The 23,370-nt window shown below is 40.5% G+C and overlaps 1 protein-coding gene and 1 long non-coding RNA gene across 2 annotated transcripts in view; one reads left to right on the plus strand and one right to left on the minus strand.

Annotated features, from left to right (window-relative positions):
- Positions 1–23,370, minus strand: part of LOC118993986 (uncharacterized) — a 37,472-nt gene that overhangs the window by 4,491 nt on the left and 9,611 nt on the right. The window lies entirely within an intron of this gene.
- TMEM229A (transmembrane protein 229A) lies at positions 1,522–4,623 on the plus strand. Its single transcript, XM_037056488.1, has one exon. It carries the CDS (start codon positions 1,705–1,707, stop codon positions 3,256–3,258), a length of 1,554 nt encoding a protein of 517 aa, XP_036912383.1. The 5' UTR covers positions 1,522–1,704; the 3' UTR covers positions 3,259–4,623.

A 23,370-nucleotide genomic window follows, 5' to 3' on the forward strand; every position in this document is an offset into this window, starting at 1 on the left:
TTGAAAACAATTCAACTTTCATCTTGCAAGTTACTGTGTACACATTGGAAGGGCTGTATTTATGCTGTGATCACAAAGTGCTTTCCCTTAACTGAAGAGCAATTGTGGACAAAGAGTACATTTGTTTTTAATACTGTATAAATCAGGCCCAAGATTGAGCTTATTTACTAAAATAATGGCTCAAAGAAATGTTTTATTTGGTATGTACTACTAGCTGATTATAGTTAATAATAATCATAAGTAGGTTTTACAGAAGTATGATAGATTATGATATCACCTAGTTATGTGCTTTAGAGAGTAAATCTTACAGCCATGTATTTTACCAATGCATACAGCATTTTGTATATAGTAGGTGCTCGAGAAAATGTTTGCCTTATCTCTCTTCACTGTACTTGCTCAGGCACTGAGGCAACTAACCTGTCTTTGTTTTGCAGCAAGTTTGGTGAGCCTGCAACCTGACACTTCTGCCCCTGGCATGGTAACACTTGCCCATTGACTTTTGACCACTGCCAAAGGCAGTCTTCAAATAAGCCACACACTAACACTGCTATAAAAAAAAAAATTGTTTTAAATACTTTCACCTTATACGAGGTGTCCATATCCCCTTAACAATTTTTCTTCTCACCATACTTGTTTCTCTCTCTTATCTACTTTACAGACAAACTAGCAGCCACAGATTGAACATAAGGGGTTGAAATAAATAACTGGAGAATGTTACTGTAGAAATACAGAAACTGTCAGAAAAATTATTCTCCAGAAGAAAATAATTTTCTTAGCCATCTACCAAGGGAACGTCTGATCTGCTTATCTAAGAACAGATTAGAACTGTTACCTAGTTTCTGTGTAGACCGGACTTCGATTTGGGGGCGGGGGAGCGGGTTAATCAGTATAACTGAACTCCTTTCCAGTTTTAAGCCTGAATTTAATATTGGAGAAAAAAAGTGGAGCCCAACACACCAAAATTCTGGATTTCCCGTCCTGCCCTCCACCCAACTCGAAAATAAAATCCTCATCCTCTATCTCACTTCTTATTTCTGGGGTGACCTAGTTCTGCAAGAAGGAAAGGCACCCTGTGGTGAGCCAGGCTGAGCATAGGTACTATTCTTGCAGTCCTGTGGCACCGCAGCCGGAACGGAGTCTGAGCCAACTAGCTTCAAATCATTGCGTTAATTCTGAGGGACTTCGATCTCTATCCTTGGCCAGGAGTATACTAACCTAGGAAAGCAGACTGGCCTTGCAGAGAGGTTGAAGAAGTGGATCAGGCCCTCTGGCAATATTTCAGATGCAGGGGAACGCTGGGGTAAGCAGGCTTGGAGTCTCCTGTTTATGTTCCGTGACTGGGACACAGCTGGCTTTAAATAAAGACATTAAATACACAGCACTTATAGTTTGGTCTCGGGCCCGGGCCCTGGTCTGTGGCATTGGCCACTGGTCTCCACCAGCCAGGGTCCTGGCTCTGGTGTTGGCTACCCAGGGAACAGCCCTTCAGCTAGTAGTCACACCTGTTCAGTGTTTCTCCACTCAGTGCCTCCGCCCCGGCGAACGCCACCCGCACCGCGGAGATCCTGTTGCAGAGCGGGGGAAGGAGGCAGAGAACTAGGGCCCGGCCTTCTCCAGCGGACCCCCGAGGGGCTGGCAGCACAGGGCTGGGGCAGGGAAGGGTGGCTGAGAAGGCGGGAGAGAACGAGACGAGCGGAGAGGGGCATGGGGAGGGCCGGCAGAAGGGGCGTCGCTGCTCGCGTTACGCTTCCAGAGCCTGCGGCAGAGGCGGCGAAGCTGAGCCGCGGAGAAGATGGGGCTCGTACCAGCCTCGGCGTTTCTCCTCGCAGCCCTGGCGCCGCCGCCCCTCGCAGGGCCTTGGCGCCTGTTAGGCCGCGCCCGGTGAGCGGCCAGCGGCACCTCGCCCCGGACTGGAGGGGAGGGTGCGGCGGGGCCGCGGCTGGGGGACTCCGAGAACCAGGCGGCTCGCGCCTCTCGGAAGGGCACCAGCTCCGGCTGCCGCCGGGCTGCGGCCGGGACGGAGCACCCCGCGAGCCCCCCAGGGGCCGGCAGCGGCTGGGAGGCGGCGCGGGGCTCGACCCTTCGGCTCCGCAGCTCCGCGCTCCGGGCGGCGGAGGCGTGGGGTCGCGCGCCGCGGTAGCCTCGGAGCCCATGGCGGGCAGCGACGCGGATGGCGAGGGTCTGGCGCGCAGAGGTGGTGCGCCGCGGCGGCCGGCGGCCTCCAGCGGGCGGGAAGGCGAGGCTGCCGCTGCCCGCCCCGAGCCGCTGTCCACTGCTGAAGCTCCGGCCGAGGGCGCGGAGCTGCCCCCTTGGATGCGTCTGTACTTCTACGGAATGCACGGGATCACCCTGGACGTGCTCCTGTCTTCCGCGCGGCTCTTCGTTCGCAGCCCCGACTTGCGAATGCTGGGCTTCTCCTCGCCCCTCCACTACCTCTTGCACTTGCTCACCCACTTCGCTCTGGAGAAGGTGTACCGGCTACAGCGGCACTGCCCCAGTACCTTCGTCTTCAATTTTCTTCTCTACCCCTCGGCGCACGTGGTTCTGCAGATCCTGGCGAGCCAGGCGCTGCTGCTCGGCCTGGGCGGCGGGCCGCGGGGCGCGGCGCCGGGGGCGCTGGACCTGGTGTTGCAGTACGTACTGGCGCTCTACCACTCGCAAGTGTTCCTGAAGCGCTTCCTACGCTTGCGGTACCGACGGCAGCTGCAGCAGCAGACACAGGGCGCGTCCCTCGCCACTCCTCGCACCCGCTCCCCCACGGCGGCAGGTGGTGGGCGGCGAAGAGCCCGTGGCCCCACGGGCACCGGAGGAGCCCCCAGCAAGGGGCTGCCAGACCTGCTCCGCTTTCTTTTTTACGGAATGCACGGCTTTTTGGATGAGATTTTCTTCACCTTCTTCTTTAACGTGCTGGGGCAGAGGGACAGGGCAACCAGTGGCCACACGTCACTCTGGTCATTCTTTATGTATGGCAGCTGCAGTTTCCTGGTGGAAAAGCTCTATTTCCACCTTCACTACAGTCGAGGCTGGAGCACCTGGAAGCGGATGCCCCTCTACGTGATCTTCATCTACGTGTGGGAGCTGTCCTGGGGTCTGGGACTCCGCACGTGGGGCGCTTGTTCCTGGGACTATTCTCACTACCCGCTCAATTTCATGGGCCTCATCACCCTGATGTATTTACCTGGTTGGATATTCCTTAGCGTGTATCAGGACCTACTTTCCAACGTGTTGTGGCGTGTGCAGTACATACCAATTGACTAAAATAGAAGCAAAAACAAAAATCTGGATTCCCACCAACCAATCTAATTTATTTTTAAACGTTTAAAACGGAGTAGGGTTTTTTTTTTAGCGTTTTAAATTTTATACGTTTTACTAAACTCTTCCAACATACGTATTTCATTCGATATTTTAGTTTTTCTATTTGGAACCTATACATAATTTACTATTTGAAATATTACTGGAAACACAACTCAAAGTACTAACTCGTCAATATTTTAAAAAACCTGACAAGCCCAAACAGCAGCAAAACAATTATCTCTTAACGTCAGAAAGTTGCAGGATTCACTCATTTGGGTATGGGGTTGGGGTAGGGGGCACAGCGATAGCTGCTATCTTCAAATCAGAGACCAGTGACTTTTACAAGATTTATTGAAATTTCCTGGTTTAATGGTGTGTTTACTTGCTTTTTAATCCCATTTCACTTTAATCCCTTGCCATATTTATCAATGACTGCTGAAACTCAGTGTCTTGTACTCCTGAAACTGCAGTTAATAATTCTTAAAGTGCCTCCCTCTAGCACACAAAGTGAAAAGAAACTGACAAATATAAAAACAATTTTTAAATAAATCTTTTCCAGCAGTTCCGACAGGTGACACTGTGTTACGTATTTGATCTCCGTCCTGGAGAGGATCGCTTTCCAGCGTGGGTTAGCCTTAAACGCCGAGTGTTAACTTGATCAGATGCTATGTTATCTATGGCTGTAAATGTTGATACTGTGTAATTATGTAAAATGTTTGCCTTACATGTCCAAGGGCCAAGCCAGATTATACCATCGTCAGTAGTGTTTTAACCCCAACAGACCCTTTCTACATGGAGCTTCGAGAGTAAAAACAGTTCCTTGGAATAAAAGGAACTTGAATGTTCACTCTAATTGCCTTAGGCCTAATTGTTTTCTGTGGATACAGGTATGTGTATTTTGTGTATTTCTGCCATGGCTCAATTATAAACATGTTTCTTTTGGGGCCCACAGAGAGTTCTTGGGCCAAGCCTGGTGTGTAATTCAAATTATAAATCATTGATAGCCCTTTAGTGACTCATTATTCATGTCTCAAAGCTCCAAAGTTAAATGAGATGATGCAAACCATTTTAAGAAATTATGTCTAATTAATTAATAATATACTTTAAGGTTGTTTGCTGTTTTTATGATATTTTTAAAAAGACGTAAAATTGAGTGTTGCTCCACAGAAGATGACTAATAACCTCTGTTTTCATTATAAAGGTAATTAGGAAAACTTACAACATGCACAAATGTATAGTTTCCTATTCAAATTGCTCACTTACCCATGCCATAAAAGGGAACTTCATTTTTTTCTAAAAAAATATTTGCTATGGCAATAAAAATAAATATGTCTTTAGATTTAAGTTGGATGTAATTGTGTGAATACTATTTTATTTTAAACCACTCCCTGAGGTTGTGAGCTAAATTATAAGGAATGCTATATAATCAACCCCACCTGTGAAATGGATCATGTCAAACTGATTTTTTTATCCAGTCAGACCCAGGTACAAACTGTTAATAGTAAGCTAAAATGTTTTCAGAGAGTAAAAGTGTTACTTCATGATACTTGGTCATGGGTAAGAGATTCCTATAAACCATGGGGAGAAACGAGTGTAAGTATAGCCACTAAGGTTAGGCAGATGCTGAACAAAATATTTGTGATTGTTCTGTGACATGTGGGTATGAATCTGAGTCAAGCCCAGCACCACCACTCCACACCAGATATCCCTGTGCATATGTACCCAGATCCCCAACTTCTGAAATATTGGTACACATGCCTGTTTGCACTCTGTCCTTCACTGCTGCTCTTCAGCCCTGCTCACCAGCATCCTCAGGATCAGGAATCTGTCAGAAGTGGAAAAGCCTGCTACTTTTTGCTGGTTTGTTTTACTTTTAGAGATAATATTATTTAAAGGGAAAGTCAAGGTTTTCATTCACTCAATTCATTCGATCGTTACTAAGCACCCATTCACTAGGCACATCTGCACCCATTCACTAGGCCTATACTCTGCAGATACAGTAGTGACCCAACACAGACAAAACCTCTGTCCTTATGAAGCTCACATTCTATTCTAGTGTTTTAATTCATATGAGATTATATTTATTTGGAAGGCTACTGTTTTAGTAATAGGCTGCGAGAGGCAGTTGTTAACGATGGCTTTTATCCCGTCAGGCTCTAGAATATCACTGTGAAGAAAAGTTGGTCCAGCCCCTCTGCAGGTTCTACAGAGAGCTCGATAAATGTATATTCAGGGAGTGACTATCCTGTCCGTTTTGGGTTTCTCATTCTGTGCTTACTCAACTTCTTACAAGTGATGTTTGGCTACAACTTCGAACCTTCAAAGACAAAGCAGAAAAAGAACCTTCAGATCAATCAATTTAGTTACTCATTAGTAATTCAGATATAGAAATGATAAGGTAGTATAATAATAGGTAATACATAGGTAGCACCACTCTCTGAGAACTGCTCTATAATATTATATATAAAATCTTAACAATATATTTATATATCCATGTATACCTTAAATGATCCTATATCAGATATATCTTAAGTAGAGGTATATAATCTTAAGTAAATATCTCTTAAGGTAATACATATATATGAATCTAAAGAGAAATACAACTTTTTAAAATTTTTCATGCTAACAATGCATACAGAAGTTCCCATGTTATTCAAAGACCCCAATAAGGTTAGCAACTCACTTCAATATTCCAGATATTTCAGTGACTCGGTATACTTAACTTTGAATATTTTATTATAAATATTTTATATTTTATATTTCAACTCAACAACACACAGTGCAGAAAAATGTGACCAGTCATTCCTTTGGTCTTTTGTTAGTTAAAAAAAATTCTAATTCTAATGTACACTAGCACACAGTTACTTAAACCTTTAACAAACTTTTTTTTTACAGATGAGGACAGTAAAACTGAAGTGCAAAGATGTTAAGTAACTTCCCACATCATACAGGTACTGAGCAAAACTGAGACTTGAATCCAAGTACCTGGACTCCAAGGTCCATTCTTTTCTCTTTTTAAAATTGTTGTTCAGACGTGGTTTTCTGCCATTTACACCCATCCCAGGCCACCCACCCCCAGCGTTCTGCACCTCCCTCCTGTTTCCACCCCACCCTGTTATTGTGCATGTGTCCTTTATACTTGTTCCTGCGAACCAAGGTCTATTCTTAATAGCAACACTGCTGTGCCTCTGTCTACTGACCACAGTGATCTGGGGTCTCCTATGGGTTTCACCTTATGCTCTATGTTGCTCTTCCCTCCCCCATCATAGATGTAAGGGTAGCTACAGAAAAGTCAAATGCTAGTAGCAAAAACACTCTTTCATGTTGCCTTTTATTCTATGGAAAATAACAAGGGAGCTAACACCAGGGTGCACAACTGACAATCAGCCCCTTTCTGATCTCCAGATCATAGTCTGCATTCACACAGTGCTCTGAAATAGAATTCCTCATTTGAAGTGAGATAGTCCTGAGTATAAGAATCACACACCAAAGTGTAAGACACCTCATATCACAAGCTAGGAAAAAATACATATAATTGTTTTCATTTCATGTAGTACTCAGAATAAGAATCACTGCAAGAGATAAACATCCCAGAAATTCAAATTAAATATTTTGCTGAAACATTTATTCTGAGTTTGATTAAACACCTAGAGTCTAAGAAAGTTCTTAATAGAAAACCATGAAAAAAAACAGTAACAAAATGATTTTTGCTTTATGTTTAACTTATACAATGCTGAAATGTCTTACTAGAAGTACTTTAAATTTTAAATAAACTTTATTTGAACTCCAAATCTAAAAAGAAATACAACCTTTTAAGTTTTTTATGTTAGCAATGACTATAGGAGTTCTTATGTTGTACAAAGACTCCGTAAGGTTGCTGACCCATTTTAATATTTCAGACATTTCAGTGACTCAGTGTACTTAATTCTGAATATTTTATTACAAATATTTGACCTTTCATATTTTAACTCGGCAAAGCACAGCTTAGAAAAATATGACCTGTCCTTTGTTACTTTATAAAACATTTCTAGTTGGTTAATTCTACTCTTTTGAAATAGTCTCTATGGACATAACGGACCTGGTCTGTTTAATAAGCATGGTGAAGAAGAATTTTGGAAGACTGCTTTAGTTCTTTTCCTACTTCCAAAATACTTAAAAAGATCAATATACTTGGAAAGGAAGTTATACTCATGATACAGGCTTGAACTGGTAAATAAATCATTGTATTGCAGTATCTGAAAGGATTTTAATAATTTTTGTTACATTAAAAGGCATTAAAACCCTTTACCTTTTTAATTAATTTTAAATATATTATCTTTAATATATGTTCCAACAGTGCTTGAAGGAAATAAGCTCTTTTACCAAGGGAAAGTAAGAAGAAACACCCTCCACCTCCTTCCATCACACACATGCCTCAGCTAATGTTGAAGGGAAAAATGGCAGCCAAAGATGGTTCTGTTGTGTTGCCAAGTTTTTTTCTACTCTTAGACTTGGTACCAGAAGAGCCAGCAGAAACAGCAATTGTCAGTGTGTACCTTTATTCTTTATTCACTGGAATTGGTTTCATTTTTATTTTTAACATTGAGGCATGAAACCACACAGGTCATGGCTTCAGTCACTAGCAACCCAAATTGCAATTAATCTGTGATGTGTACAGAAAAATGTTTTTCTTAGACATTTTTTCTCTCAGTAAAAGAGGAGGTAACTATAGAGAATATTTTATTTGATTTTAAAATTCTCTTTGCAGAAACGGCTAAACAAATTATCGGATGAGAAAGGAGACAGAGAGAGAGGAACAGAGAGAGAGATTGGCCTTTAACATACAGAAAGGTTTAATTTTCATCTTACCTCTTAACAATGCTATTAAAGCTCAAAAGTCACATGCACCAACTTTCCCATTTAGAAAAAAATATCTTTAAGGAGAATTAAGAGTTGAAAGAAACAGTGAAGCCTTCCACCAAAACAACAACAATTTGTTATATTTCTGACAGATGGTTTCTCAACTCAGCTTGGACTTTTCCAGACAATATTCATTGTATTTTTCATGCAAAGACTGAAGGGAAGACTGTCAATAACTGGGCCGATAGCCTGGCCAGGTGGCTCAGTTGGTTGGAGCATCAACCCTACACCAAAATGCTGCCAGTTCTATCCCTGGTTGGACACATACCTAGGTTTCATGTTCAAACACATGGTGTGGTACCGCCAGGAGACAACCAACTGGTCTATGTTTTTCTCTCTCTCTCTCTTCCTTCCTCTATAACTTTATTGGGTGAAGATTATAAAAATAAAAATTAAAAAGTAAAGCAACTGAGCTGACAAACCCCACTGTGTATTAGTGAAAGAAGAAAGCTTTTCAAAGGTTTCAGGAGTTAATATATAGCATTCATCCTGCTTGTGTATAGCCATGAAACATTTTCTAAGACATTCTTTTCTCTTGATTAAAAATAAATCAATATTTCATTCTTTTACCATGATACTTATGTTCTACATGTATCTTTTCAAATGATGTTTCATTCACTGAGTCTAAGCAGCAGGGTTTTAAGAAAGCCTTGCAAGTAATTAAAAAGCAAGAAAGAAATGTCTGCAGGTGTAGAAGTAAAGATTAAATGGTAGGAACCCTGCTTGGGCCATGGGAGTCTTAACCTGGTTCAATCCAGGAAAAAGCCTTCGGGCCCTACTCAGGTCCATTAACAGAATAACAGCCAGGGGATTTTCCTGGTAGTTTGCCCTGGCAAACCTGCATCAAGAAAGACACTGAGCCCTGGCTGGCATAGCTCAGTGGATTGAGCATGGGCCTGTGAAGCAAAAGGTCGCCGGTTTGATTCCCAGTCGGGCCACATGCCTGGGTTGCAGGCCAGGTCCCCAGTAGGGGACACATGAGAGGCAACCACACATTGATGTTTCTCTCCCACTCTTTCTCCTTCCCTTCCCCTCTCTCTAAAAATAAATAAATGAAATATTTTTTTAAAAAGACACTGAGAGGTGACAGTTGCTTGTAAAACAAGTAGCTAGCCAGAAAGGATAAACTATGCCACAAATCAACATTCCCACCCCTCAAAATAAAATAAAATTATATTTATGAGATTAAGAAGAAAGCCAGTCATACTTTTGATGGAATTCACAAAGACATTTGTATTACATACATGATATTTTATTAACATATTATTAATCTGCATGATAAAAATAAAGCAGTCTCACAAGCTCTTAAATATAAAATTTTAAATATTTGAATAGTCATTGGGAGAATATAACATTGAAAGGAACATGTAGAAAATTTATATCATATCATTTTGATTATCTACTTCCTTTTAAGAACAAAAACCAAATTAAATATGCTCTTGTACAATTCTGAAGGAGGACTATTTTAACCTCAACCCTTTATTAGAAACAATGAAAGATAGGAAGTAAAAATAAATAAAAGAGTTTCTTGGAGTACATCAGAACAAGCACTCAGATTCCAAGTACTTAAAAGCAAAAGTTTAATAAAACTTATTGTTCTACTTACTTATAATGATAATATTTTTAGCAAATAAAAAATAGAACCAAAAGAATAATAAAGGCAGAAATAAGATCCAGTAAAAGGAATAGTATTCAACAGCCTTAGAGAAACCATGTGTTATTTTTCTATGGATAAAATAATTAAGATTTATGAATATTATGCTAGGTGCTTATACCATGTACTATTTAAATCACAATGCAAACTTGAGATTCATGATGTACTGTACACTATAAATTTGGTTGGGTACCAAAATGTATACTTTATTGTGTTGATATTAATTTAGTGAAATTTCTGAGTTTATTTTTTACATAACAATGTTATTAGACATGTTAAAAAAGTTTTACTACTTTGTCATTGAAATGTCTACCCAATGTGCAGGAAAACAGTCTGATATTTATCAAAATCTAATATTATGGGACTTTGGAGCTTGCGTAAATAACCAAGGGTCATCCAATTCCCCTCCCAGCCAATTGAATAATTCCTTCCAGATCATTTTTGACAGGTGTGTCTGTTCATCATCTTCATGATCACTGCCAGTGATAGAGATCATTGTGCTTACTCAGAGCACCAGACCAACCTATTTGTTTGTTCTATAACTTTGGTTGCTAGGAAGTTCTTAACAGTAAGACCGTATCTGTAGCTTTCACTCACTTTTGCATGTTTTTCATCCACTAAACAGAAGACCAAAGGTTTGAAGAAAGTTTCCAGATATGTCTTAATTGTCTCACTTCAAGCTAAATACCCACGATCTTTCAGCAATATATAATAAAGTACACAATGGTAAAACTATACCTACTTTGATCCAGACACTTTATTTCTGCAAATGGAGAACAGCATTAAGCATTATCAGCTTTTATAGCAGCTCAGTCAGATCATTGTTTCAATTGAATTTTCATTTATTGAAACACTCTGTCTACCAATGAGCTGCCATTAAGCCAGTGATCCTCTTTATGCCACAGGACACATCAAATAAAAATAGTTAGCATAAATCTGTGCTATTCCCTTCCTCCATGATCAGTCCTGAAAACGGCGGCAAGTAGAGTGAAGAACAGAAATATTGTTATTGATTCATCCTTCATTTCTTTTGTTCCTCCTGTTTTTCTACTTTCTTCTATTGGGAGGAGATATATGTCAGTCCGTGTTTTTTCCACATTTAGCAAAGAAGTTGCACAAAGCGAGTGCTCAAAAAATTATTTGCTGATGAACTTATTTGAATTCTCACTTCAGACATAATTCAGTAGAGGAAGCAAGAATGTTGCCAAGTGGCAAGATGTGATTTCAACAGATATTTATTTATGAAACATAAACAAGACCCAATATGTGCCCAGGAAAAAGGTGAGAATTACTTAATCCTCTTAGACTCTTCTCTCCTTTGCTCAGAAACTTCATTTTCCAGGCACAGAACTCAGGTTGTTCTCTAAGAGAATTTAACTGCATTACAGTTGTTGTTGCTGTTTTTAGTTTGTAGGCTACTTGGAGAACTATTCTTTACAACATTATTTCTGAAATATAAATTTTTTAAAAACCCAATGTTTACATGTAGTAGTTGCAGGGTATGTATTTTTCCCCTAAAGACTAACTTGCCTGTGCGCAGCTTGTTATGCTTTTTGATTTGCATCAGTTTTTTGCTGATGACATTCTGGATCTTGGCAACTTTTGGACTGAGAAATAAAATTCAAAATTACTTAAATTTAGAAGATTGCTGCTAGTTGCAAGGGGTGCATAGTTATTATCTATAAACTTGATAGGTTTTTGTTATATTCCTAACCCCAAATACTATTGTAAGATTTTATTAGTTAGGGTTTTCCAGAGAAAACAGATGAATAAGAGATGATAGATAGATATGTAGATGATAGATGGATAGATGATAGATAGATAGATAGAGATTTTACACATATGATTATGGAGGCTGATAAGTCCTAATATCCTCAGGGTGAGTCTGCAAGCTGGAGATCCAGAAGAACCAAGGGTATAGTTCTAGTTCAAAGACCTGCATGCTCCAATTCCAGGAAGAATTGATGTTTTGGTTTGAGTCTGAAGAAAAGAAGAAAAAAACAAAAACAAAAACCTGTTTCAGTTCAAGGAAGAAGGAATTCCTTCTTTCACAGAGAAAGTCATTTTTGTTGTTGTTGTTGTTGTTCTACTCAGGCCTTCAGCTAAGTGGATGAGGCCTCCCTATGTAAAGAAGGAAAATCTGCTTACTCCATCTATTGATTTAAATAGTAAACTTATCCAAAATATATTCTTTAAAATATTCAAACATCTGGGCAGCCCAGTTAGGTTGGCACTTACCATTAGTCATTATACAGAGCAAAGCATTTGAACTAAAGGAACAAAAATAAGCAGAAGTTAAATTGAGGAGCATTCTTTTATTCATTTATTCAACAGATATTTAAATGTATACTGTGCATTTGAAGGCAAATAAGACATAGACAATTTTTTCCATGTATCAAGTTGGCCAAAAAGTTCATATGGTTTCTCCTATAAAAGACATATTTTTCATTTTTAGCAATAACTATTGATTTGGATATTTTGACTCTGTTGGCTATCTCTCATGTGGTATAACATTGATTGTTCTCAGCTAGTCTCTCGATTTGATTGTTACCAATTTCAACTCATTCACCCAATCATGGAGCATCATCCAGTGGAAAATCTCCAGCACAAAACTTCGCAAACCACTTTTGACATGTTCAATCAGTCACAGCACCTTCTCCATACACTGCACAAATCTTTTTTTGTGTTTCAGTTGTGTTTTTACCTTTCTTAAAATAATAAAGCATAATATGCTAAAATGTTGCATATTTTCTTCCATTTTAATATTAAAATGACTATACAAAAATTCACCAATTTTGATTTTTTTAATGTATGCTGATATGACAGCTGTCACAATATAATCTAACAAAATGTTTTCAAATGAAGTTAAACACAGCTAAGTACTACTAGAACCATCTTATAGGGAAAAAATAAACTTTTGAGCCAAACCAATATATAATGTATAGAACATGTCATATAATATATATTATATATACTATAATAAGAAGAAAGAGAAAAGTGATCCGTGGGAAAATAATATGAACTAGGAATTTACAATAGGTGATTCAAGAAAGGTTAAGAAGTTCAGCTTCACTGATAATCAGGAAAAGGCACATTTAAAAAGTGAGAAGGGTGAAGAGACTGAGCAAAGAAAGAAGAAAAGAAAACAAAGGAAAGAGAAAGACTCATGGACACAGATAATAGGATGCAGGTTTTAAAACAACAGAAAGATGCTATTATAGGAGATATTGGAGCAGCCACCTAGACTAAAGAACATGCTAGGAAAGTTCTAGATGGAGGGTCTAGCATGCTCAAAGTTCTGCCAAAAGTATCAAAGCATTAAGAAACTCAAAGCCCATTGTGCCTTGCTCAGGAGAGTGATGGAATAATGAGTGAGACTGGAAGCCAGAGAAGTAGGCAAGAGACAGGTCTTAAAGCCTTATGGGAAGGCCACATTTGCTGAGGGAGTTGGCAAGTTCTATATATATATAGGAGGTATAAGCAGGCAAAAAAAACTGGTCCAAATTGCATTGTTTAAAAGAAAACTGAGGTCAGAGAGAACAAGATTAGAGGTAGAGAAAATCCAGTTATGAGGCTGTTATACAAAATGATGAAAGATGATGGTGAACTCAACCAGGATTGAGAAAATGGAGATGGGGTAAAATACATAGATTTGAGATATATTTAATAGAATGTGTATGGTGATAGGATGTTTGTGCAAGAGAAGCAGGTGCAATTGGTGGAGAATTGAATGAAGATTCAGAGCCTTGGGGACCTAAGAAAGTAAGTAAAGGGGAAGCTGAAAGAGATGCAGAGAATAAATGGTCAGATAGTCAGGAGATCCAGAGAATGTGGTATCTCTGATAACAGAAGAGTGGAAGAGAGGGAGTATATGTTCTGCATCATCAAATTCAGCTTAACATTAAATCAAATTAAGAACAGAATGAGTGATTATTGTATTTTAAAGTATTTGGGAAGGGGAAGTGTATGCAAGATGGGAGGTGCTAGGTTAGAAGAGATTGAGGAGTGCAACCCAGAAAATGATGACAATGGTATAAATAACTTGTTTGAAGAATAGCTATAAAGTAGGGGGAAAAAGGCTGGCCTGTAGCAAAAAGGGAGTAACGGGTCAAGAAAGAATTTTTTCATCATCTTAAGTGGGAGATTTGTGCATATAAAAATGTTGGTGAAAAAGAGCCAGTATAGAGGTTGAAGGTTCAGACAGAAGAGGAAAGAGATATAAGGTCACAAGTTAAAGTGCGATCAGGAATAATTGGTATTAACCTTGATGAGAGCTCAACATTTGTTTTCTAAGCATGACATGTACCAGTTTGTTTGATTCCCACAGTGACCTGATGAAGTTGGCACTATTATTATCTCCATTTTTACATATACTATTACTGGTTCACAAGAGAGTTAACCATCTTGCCCAAAGCCACAAGCAGCAGAGCCAGAAGTTGGGTCTGGGCAATCTAGATCCCCAGCTCCATCCTATAAGCACCCGTACAGACAGCTGGGGTAAAGAAAAAGGATAGAGGGGGAGGGGGAAGCCTGGGATTGATAATGCCCTGAGCTTACTTACATGCTGCCTAACATTCACAATCCAGTAAGGAACCCAGAGAAAGCTTCTGAAGTCAGCTTCACTCAAAGAGAATTTAACTCCATATGCAATGATTAACTTTTGTATTGCTGACTGATTCATTCAGTAAAGATTATTGAGGACTTACTGTATAACAGGCACTGAAAATGCCCTGGGATTAAAACATGAACAAGTCTAACATGGACCCGTTGGTACTCTGTTCTGCTAGTCAGCTCGGGCTGCTGTAGCAAAAAGTCATAGGCTGACGGACTTAAGCAACAGAAACTTACGTTCTCACTTAAAGACCAACTCAAGGTCTATCAGGATCAGTTTCTGGTGAGAGCTCTCTTTCTGGCCTGCAGATGGAGGTCGGCTTTGTTGCTGTTTCCCTCGCATGGAAGAAAGAGGGCAACCTCCCCGTCATCTGATAAGGCCCTCCCCTTATGACCTTGTTTTACCTTAACTCCCCTGAAGTTCTATCTCCAAACACAAAGACAGTCACATATGAATTTTGAGAGAGCACAATTCAATCTATAGCACCTATACTTTTAAATCCGACCATGCTCCTGTATGGTTATTACAGTGGTTGTTATCACTATCTACAGCTCATAAACGAAATCAATGAAATGCATCCGACACACAGTTGGTAAAAGACATGAATGAGACTCCATTTCAGCCTTCTTTTTAGGCAACTTAATCTGTCTTTCAGAAAGGTCAGGGTTGTATCATTAGACAAGGAAGAACAATAATCAAAAAAGAAAGAACAGGCAAACTCTTACTTTTATCTTCTTAATGCTACATAATCTAATCATCATTGGTTTTTTTATTCTCTCTAGGGATGAGCATTGTGTTGTCCATCCCTAATTTTTTTTTAGTGCTTGTACAGATTTTTAGGTGAACCCATCCCCATTTTATTTGTTTCTTCAGATTCTGTCTCCTTATCTCCCAGAACATTAGCTCTCTGGAAACACTGATTGCAGACACTGTGTCTCCAGGACTCCCTGAGAGCTGAGACAGAGGGTCTAGAGGACAACTATACTCAGAGTCAATTCACTTAATTTCATAGAAATATTTTGAGATTAGTGTTTAAAATATTTGTCCAGTGGTACTCAAGATGACAAAATCAATTTTAATGTATTATAACTATTATTGGGTAACCACATTTACATTAATTTTACGGGGTGTTTACTTCCATTTCAGAGACATGAATTCTTAATATTATTTCTAGGTGATCTATAAATAACTCCAGATTGCTTATCAAATGATGTTTTCTTTTGGCAGCAAAATAGAAAACATAGATAACAAGGTATTTCACATTTAAAAAAAGATTTTATTTATTTATTTTTAGACAGAGGGGAGGGGAAGGAGAAAGAGAGGGATAGAAACATCAATGTGTGGTTGCCTCTCAAGCACCTCCTACTTGGGACCTGGCTGGCAACCCAGGTATATGTCTTGACTGGGAATTGAACCGGTGACCCTTTGGTTTGCAGGGCAGCACTCAATCTACTAAGCCACACCAGCCAGGGTGGTATTTCATTTTCTTGGTCCAGAAAGTCACATATTACTTTGGAAGCTGCATACACACCTCATGTCGTCCCTGGTGTTAGACACCATCCGCCTTCCAAACACATGAAAAATAGTCTGAGCAAATGCTTCTTGTTAAAGCAGCTAAGTGGACTTTTTTAGAATAAGTATATTGAAGACTTTAAATTTTACCACACAAATTATGTCTTTAGGATAATATGGTTACCTTAGTGGTAAAAATTTTGTTAGGGGGCAACTTGCTGCCCCCAAATAGTTTAAGGAGGTTAATAAAATCGTCTCAAAATGGAAAAGGTCAGTGATCAAAGTTACCTATTATAAAATGGCCTTTCTACAAAACAGGTTTCTTTTCCAATGCCAAATTTTCTCTAACAAGCCTTTTCACTAAACCAGTTAAATGCTAAGAAATAATTTGAAATCAACCTTACCCTATACCAGTGCTGTCCACTAGAACATTCTGCAAACATTCCACGTCTGCAAGGTCCAATATGATAGTCATTAACAGCATATAACTGAACTTCTGCCAAGATGGAGGCGTAGGTGGAAACACTGGGCCTTCTCCCACAACCAAGTTTGAATACAACAACGGTTTAGTAAACAAAGATGCAGCCAAAGAACAGAAAAACTGAACTATATGGAAGTCTGACAACAAAAAACCGTTCAACCAGGACTGGTAAGAGGGGTGGAGCCAGCAGTGGAGCAGGGTCGGGCAGGAAGGATCCCCTGACCCAGGCGACCCAGGAGACCCAGGTGCACATGCAACCAGGGTAGCATCTCGAACCCAGTGAGGGTATGGGGCGGGCTGAGTGCGGTCACACATTCGCACACAGGTAACCCAGCAAAGCAGTGAGCAATGAGACAGACTGAGAGGCCCCAGCAGCGGGAGGAGGCAGAGGGGACCGCCATTGATTTCCTTTGACCCCGCCCCCACATACAGCGTCACAACCCAGCAACTGGGTCACCCAGCCCTGGTGAACACCTAGGGCTCTGCTCCTCATATGTAACAGGCGCGGACAGTCCAAAATATGGCTCAAGAAGAACTCAAAGCCCCAGAGCCAATAACTCTAAGCAACCGAGAAACAGCGAACCTCTCAGATGCACAGTTCAAAATACTGGTCATCAGGATGCTCACAGAAATGCTTGATTATAGTCACAAATTAGAGGAACATATGAAGGCTAAACTAATTAAAATGAAGGGAAATGCAAAGGAAACCAATAGTGATGGAAAGGAAACTGGGACTCAAATCAAGGGAGTGGACCAGAAGGAAGAATGAAGCATGAAACCAGAAAAGAATAAAGAAACAAGAATTCAAAAAAAAATGAGGAGAGGCTTAGGAACCTCCAGGACATCTTTAAACGTTCCAACATCTGAATTATAGGGGTACCAGAAGGGGAAAAGAAAGAGCCACGAATGGAAAACATATTTGAACAAATAATAAAGGAGGACTTCCCCAGTCTGGCAAAGGAAATAGACTTCCAGGAAATCCAGGAAGCTCAGAGAGTGCCAAAGAAGTTGGACCCAAGAAGGAACACACCAAGGCACATCATAATTACATTGCCCAAGATTACAATGAAGGAGAGAATCCTAGAAGCAGCAAGAGATAAGGAGACAGTCACCTACAAAGAAGTTCCCATCAGGCTGTCAGCGGATTTCTCAAAAGAGACCTTACAAGCCAGAAAGGGTGGAAAGAAGTATGCCAAGTCATGAAATCCAAAGACCTACGTCCACGATTGCTTTATCCAGCAAATCTCATTTAGAATGGAAGGGCAGATAAAGTACTTCTCAGGTAAGATCAAATTCAAGGAGTTCATCATCACCAAGCCCTTATTATATGAAATGTTAGAGGGACCTATCTAAGAAAAAGAAGACTAAAAAATATGAACAGTGACAGGACAGCAAACTTACAGTTATTAACAACCACACCTAAAACAAAAGCAAACTAAGAGGACAGCTAGATCAGGAGTGGAACTATAGAAATGAAGATCACATGGAAGGTTAGCAACAGGGGAGTGGGAGGAGGAGAAGGGGGGAGAAGGTACAGAGAATAAGTAGCATAGATGGTAGGTAGAAAATAGATAGGGGGAGGGCAAGAATAGTATAGGAAATATAGAATCTAAAGAACTTGAGACACGTGGACATAAACTAAAGCAGGGGGAATGGTGGGGGAGGGAGTGTGCAGGGTGGAGGGTGATGAAGGGAGGAAATAGGACAACTGTAATGGCATAATCAATAAAATATTTTTTAAAAGAAAAATAATAAAAATAATAAAAACCAGCCTGTAAGGCAAAAGAAAGGGGATGCCTCCATGGTCAGAGGGTGTGAGTTAGGGTCTAGGAACTGATCGGGAAACATCAGGGATGCAGCTCGATGCATTGCATACCTCTCAGGAAACTTACTACATACAGGCAACAGAGGCAGCTAGCTGTATTGTTTTGACAGCTGGTCTTTTTCAATGAGTTAGTTCACATATTTAAATATTTATTAAGCATTGAATATATGCTAGACCCACTGATTATCTGAAGAAATGATGACAGATACAGGGTAGAATTTAATAGTAAACTGTAGGGTTTGGTGACTAATTAGATGGGGCTGATGAGAAAGAAGAGGCGGAGGAGACTTCTCAGGTTCTGTAAACCATAGAAAGCACTAGTTTGGGAGGAAAAATGAGATTTTAGTTTTGGGTGCACTGCACTTGAAAGACCATTAGATAGGATTTTAAAAAATCTTTTGAAGATGACTATTAATGGGGAAAAGGAGGCAGAAAGCTACCGTTGGCTCTTTGAGAGAAATTGGAAGGTGAGAAAATTTTGTGCTTGCCTCTGTTAAGAGAGGAAAAAAATACGTCTCCTTTAAATGGCAAGGAAATGGAAGTAGCGATAAACCTAAATTTGGCCATATGAATCTTTGAAATGCAATGCAATTTGAGGGTACATTCCCTTGGAACTTATTTGAATAATGGAGTTCAGACCACAGTTGTGGGAGAAAAGAAAACTATGACAATTTGTAATAGAGATGGTGGAGTGGGGAGAAGGGGGCAAGATGTATAGATGTTAAAATTCAGTCATTAGCCTATGACCAGCACAATGTGAAATAGGAATCACCTCTCCCCTTCTAAAGAATGCACTTCTCTTAACACAACTAACTTTATCTTATTGTAACCAACAATGAATAACATAGCACACTACTAATTTACATGAGATTCTCAAATAAAATGAAGAACACATGGAGGGTTAGCAACAGGGGAGTGGGAGGAGGAGAAGGGGGGAGAAGGTACAGAAAATAGCATAGACCGTAGGTAGAAAATAGATAGGGGGAGGGCAAGAATAGTAGGGGAAATACAGAATCTAATGAACTTGAGACACGTGGTCATAAACTAAAGGGGGGAGTGGTGGGGGAGGGGGTGTGCATGGTGGAGGAGAATGAAGGGGGGGAATAGAACAACAACTGTAATGGTATAATCAATAAAAAATATATTAAAAAAATAAAATAAAATAAAATCATTGAAATACTAAAAAAGCAGCATATAACTAATGAACAGCTGAAGAATGTAGCTAACATATCTGAAGAACTAAATTTTAAATTATGTTGCATTTTATATAATTTAAGTTAAACACACCCAAGTGGCTAGTCGCTACTGTTGAGGAGCACACCTCTATACCACATGCATTAGTGTCTTAGTGCTGTCATTCAAAATACCACAAACTGGCAGCCTGTTTGTTGTCTCACAGTTGTGGAGGCCAGACGTCTGACATCAAGATGTTGACAAGGGTGTGCCCCCCGCCAATATCTGTAGGGGAGAATTCTTTCTTGCCTCTTCTAGTGTACGGTGTTGGCCAGCAGTCTTTGGCATTCCTGGGCTTGTTGAGGCATCACTTCACTCTCTGCCTCCATCACGACACGACCAGTCTCTGTGTCTCTGTGTCCAAAATTCCCTTTTTGCAGAAGCAGTTAATAGTAGTTAGCTGCTATTAACTAACTGTTCATTGAATGCCTAAGATTGTCCATTATTGCTTTATCAACCCTTGGCTTGTCCTGGAGTTGGAATAGAACACAGGCAATGCCAGACACCCGTTTGTGTTCCCAAGTGCAGTAATGACTGAAGTAGATAACCAACCAAAGTAGATTTCATTAACACCAAATGCTGAATTTATCTTCATGGGAAGAAAATAACATAGTTATAGTTATCTAGTACCATCTCATTAAAATTGGCTTTTGTGATTACTCAGATTTGACTCTCCTCAGGGAACAACAAAAATAAAAGATTCTCAAAGGCATTAATACTAGCAAATTATAGAAATACCTTTATGTGAACAAGTGGATAGAAACAGACAAATAGAGGACAATATTGAGAGCTGCATCTTCCGATACTAGACCCAATATTTGTAATTGACTTTCAGCAAAGAAACATCATCGGTTATATTACATTCACAGTTTATTTCTGATGTTATTGCTTTATGGTTTGCTTGATACAAATCTAATGTATAGATTTGTTTCAAAATATAGTTGTGTAAGAGCTATAAATGAAAGGTTTTGAGAAAGGATAGTGAGAAATTGGGGAAATTCCTCAGGGAGCAGCACAGAGAAACTGAAACTGGTAGCTGAACACAGTGGCTACACAATATATAGCCAGATGCAGTTGGTCACCAGGGTGGAAGGCCTGAGTGCCTGGCAAAGGGAAAAAATGAAAAACAAAAACCTCACCCCCAGAGTAACCTTTCTTCCTCTGACCTTTCCTCTCTGGAGATAACATCTCAGGGATAACATCTAGGCCTCAGTTGTGTTTCAGCTCCACGCACAGAAAAGCAGCAAAACCAAGTGGGCAGCACCAGGACAAACTGCAATTAGTGACCGCCCCTTGCCCTGGCACTGACCAGTCATGGAGACCATGACCCTAAAACGACATGCCTGGAGAACTGATGAATATTCTACCAAAACTCTCCCCTAAGACCTCCCCTAAGAGTCCTGCCTTTGAGAAAGAGATAAAAGTCTTAGGACAAAGGACACATGGGTATGTGCTCTCCCTCTGAGGAGTAGCCAGCCCCATTTTCCTTTCCTTTCTTCTCCCCCCACCCCTCGACTTCTTTTTTCACATGCATGTGCCTCCTAAACTCTAAATCAATGGGCATTTGGCAGATTGTCCCAAGTTAATCCCCAGAACCTGTCACCAAAGCCCCCTTTTCTCTGACTTCCCAGTGAGCTAAGGCAGCCCAGCCTAAGCTCCGCTGCTGCTTCCTCTATGCTAAGCCTTCCTTGTTTCATTGTCTTCAGCTTTAATAAATGTAACCTCATAGCCACCTAGACTGGTATTGTGAAATCTTTCCTACATGAGGCCAAGAACCCACACACTATAGCTGACTCTAGGCAAACCCAGTCAGGGCCAGACCCCTGTCTGGTAACAATTAAATCACTGGTTTTGTTTCTGCATTATTTAAGCTGCTTCATAATAAAAACCACATTCAGGATAATTTTTTTCTTTAGTGGGGGTATGTCATATATGTTTCAGAGAAAGAGTTCAGTTCTGTAACTTTCAGATTTGAGATGACCTGTTTTGTGGAAGTGTAACAGGGTGCAGCCAAGAGGCGGGGGGGACCCAAAAGGGATTTGGGATGGGGTCTAGAACTCAAGGTGTCCAGGAAATATTAGAAAGACATATAGAATATCCACACCCCACCACCACAGACATGAGTTGGGGGAAGGGACACATGGAGCAGGAACCTGCAGAGCTGTTTTGTATAGCAACAGCTTTGCAGCTAACCTCTGGCATGGTCATTTAACATATCTATAACCTTAAACTGGTTGCATAGATGTTAAATAGCTGTGGTCAGGCTCTAACCAAGGGAATGGAAGGTGACTTCCACCCAAGATGTAACTGGGGGCATGTCCCCCAGGTAACAGTGCCTGCATGAGAGCTTGGACAAGATTGGCTCCATGCCATGGGGCCATGCCTGCCCAGACTTACTATGGCAGCACAGTAAGGCTGGAAGGATAGGGAGTGCTGGCAAGTGTAGAGGAGTCGGAAATGAGCCTGCAGAGGAAGACTGGCACAAGGATGGAAACCCAGACTCAGCGGCCACTAAGAAAGGGCCATGTGCAACTTTGGTAGGAGAGAGGATCACCAGGCTGTGGCAGTGCAGGGGAAGAGAGCCACGTGCTTCTGGTGGAATACAGACTCCCACAGCCATGTGAGGAGAGGGAGCTCTGTGCATCTTTGGTAGAAGAGGACCATGTGGCTTCGAGGTGCTCCCTTTGGCCTCTTGGCCTGGGAAGCAGGAGAGACTTTGCCTGGAAGAAGGGTAAAAGAACTCTTGCCAGTAGGCCATGAGAAGGTGCCATGTGGCTTTGTATTAAGTAGAGATTCTTCCTGGACAGTGACACAGCTGACAGTGCCAGTGGCCCGAAACACAGATATTTACTTCTTTCCAGAGTTACGGTACCCCGAATAATGGCAAGGAGATAAGGAAGCACTGTGGGCATCTATGGGTATCCAAAAATGACTTTGATATTTTAATGAAGACATTAGGTCACTACTTTAAATCTGTATAGGTTTAAATAAACATTTCCTTTCCTTTTTACAAATCTCTGGCATTAAGAGATGTCTTTCCTGAGGCAGTGGACATAATGAACCTAGCAGGGGTTCCTTTTGGTAAATAGTGTATAGTGACCCACCCACCCCCCACCCCCGCCCTTGGTTCCTTGTTCTGTTACAGAAGAGCTTGATCTCTCAAGCTGTGGCTTTATCTAAATAAAATTTTCAAACAAAACACTGAATGGGTTTCAGATGGATATTCATCTGCACGTCTGGTGTTCACTTAACACTATCGAATGCTCTTCTTAACACCACTGCATTTCTTGCTCTCCTTATGAACCTGGAGAGAAATTGGAAAAATGAAGAGTAAAAGAATGAAAAATATAACTGACTGTAAATTTAAAATAAAGCAGATTCCTGTTTCGGCTAATTATCAAGTGCTTAGGAGACCAAAACTTCGTGATTCAAACGTAAGATTTTTTGTATTTGAAGGAAGTGAGTGTAAGTACAGGTTTTACATACCACCTGCTACGAGGATAGGAGTGAGAGAGGAGGTATGAAGAAAGCCTACATTGTTCAGAAACAATAGGATGTTTTTCCTACATCTGATGCTGCTTTTTAGAGTCTCATTGTCTCTTTCATCTTTTTTTTGTTTTTATAGGGACTGTCCTCTGCTGTTGGTCTTCTACTCTACCTGCTCCTCCTTGGTTCCCTCGGTGGAATTTACTCACCTAGACACAGAACCAAACCCTGGGGCCCCCACCGTGATCAGTTACTGTGTGATAAATAAATGACCCTCCTATGGGATCAGTCCTTGTTGGCATCTCTATGAATTTAGATTTAAAATAACTTTATCTTTTTGTGTTCATCTCTCTTTGCATTTTTATTGACCAAAT

This window comes from Sturnira hondurensis, unplaced genomic scaffold (genome assembly GCF_014824575.4).
Source record: "Sturnira hondurensis isolate 20B ecotype Veracruz unplaced genomic scaffold, ASM1482457v3 Scaffold0008992, whole genome shotgun sequence".
Taxonomy (NCBI): domain Eukaryota; kingdom Metazoa; phylum Chordata; class Mammalia; order Chiroptera; family Phyllostomidae; genus Sturnira; species Sturnira hondurensis.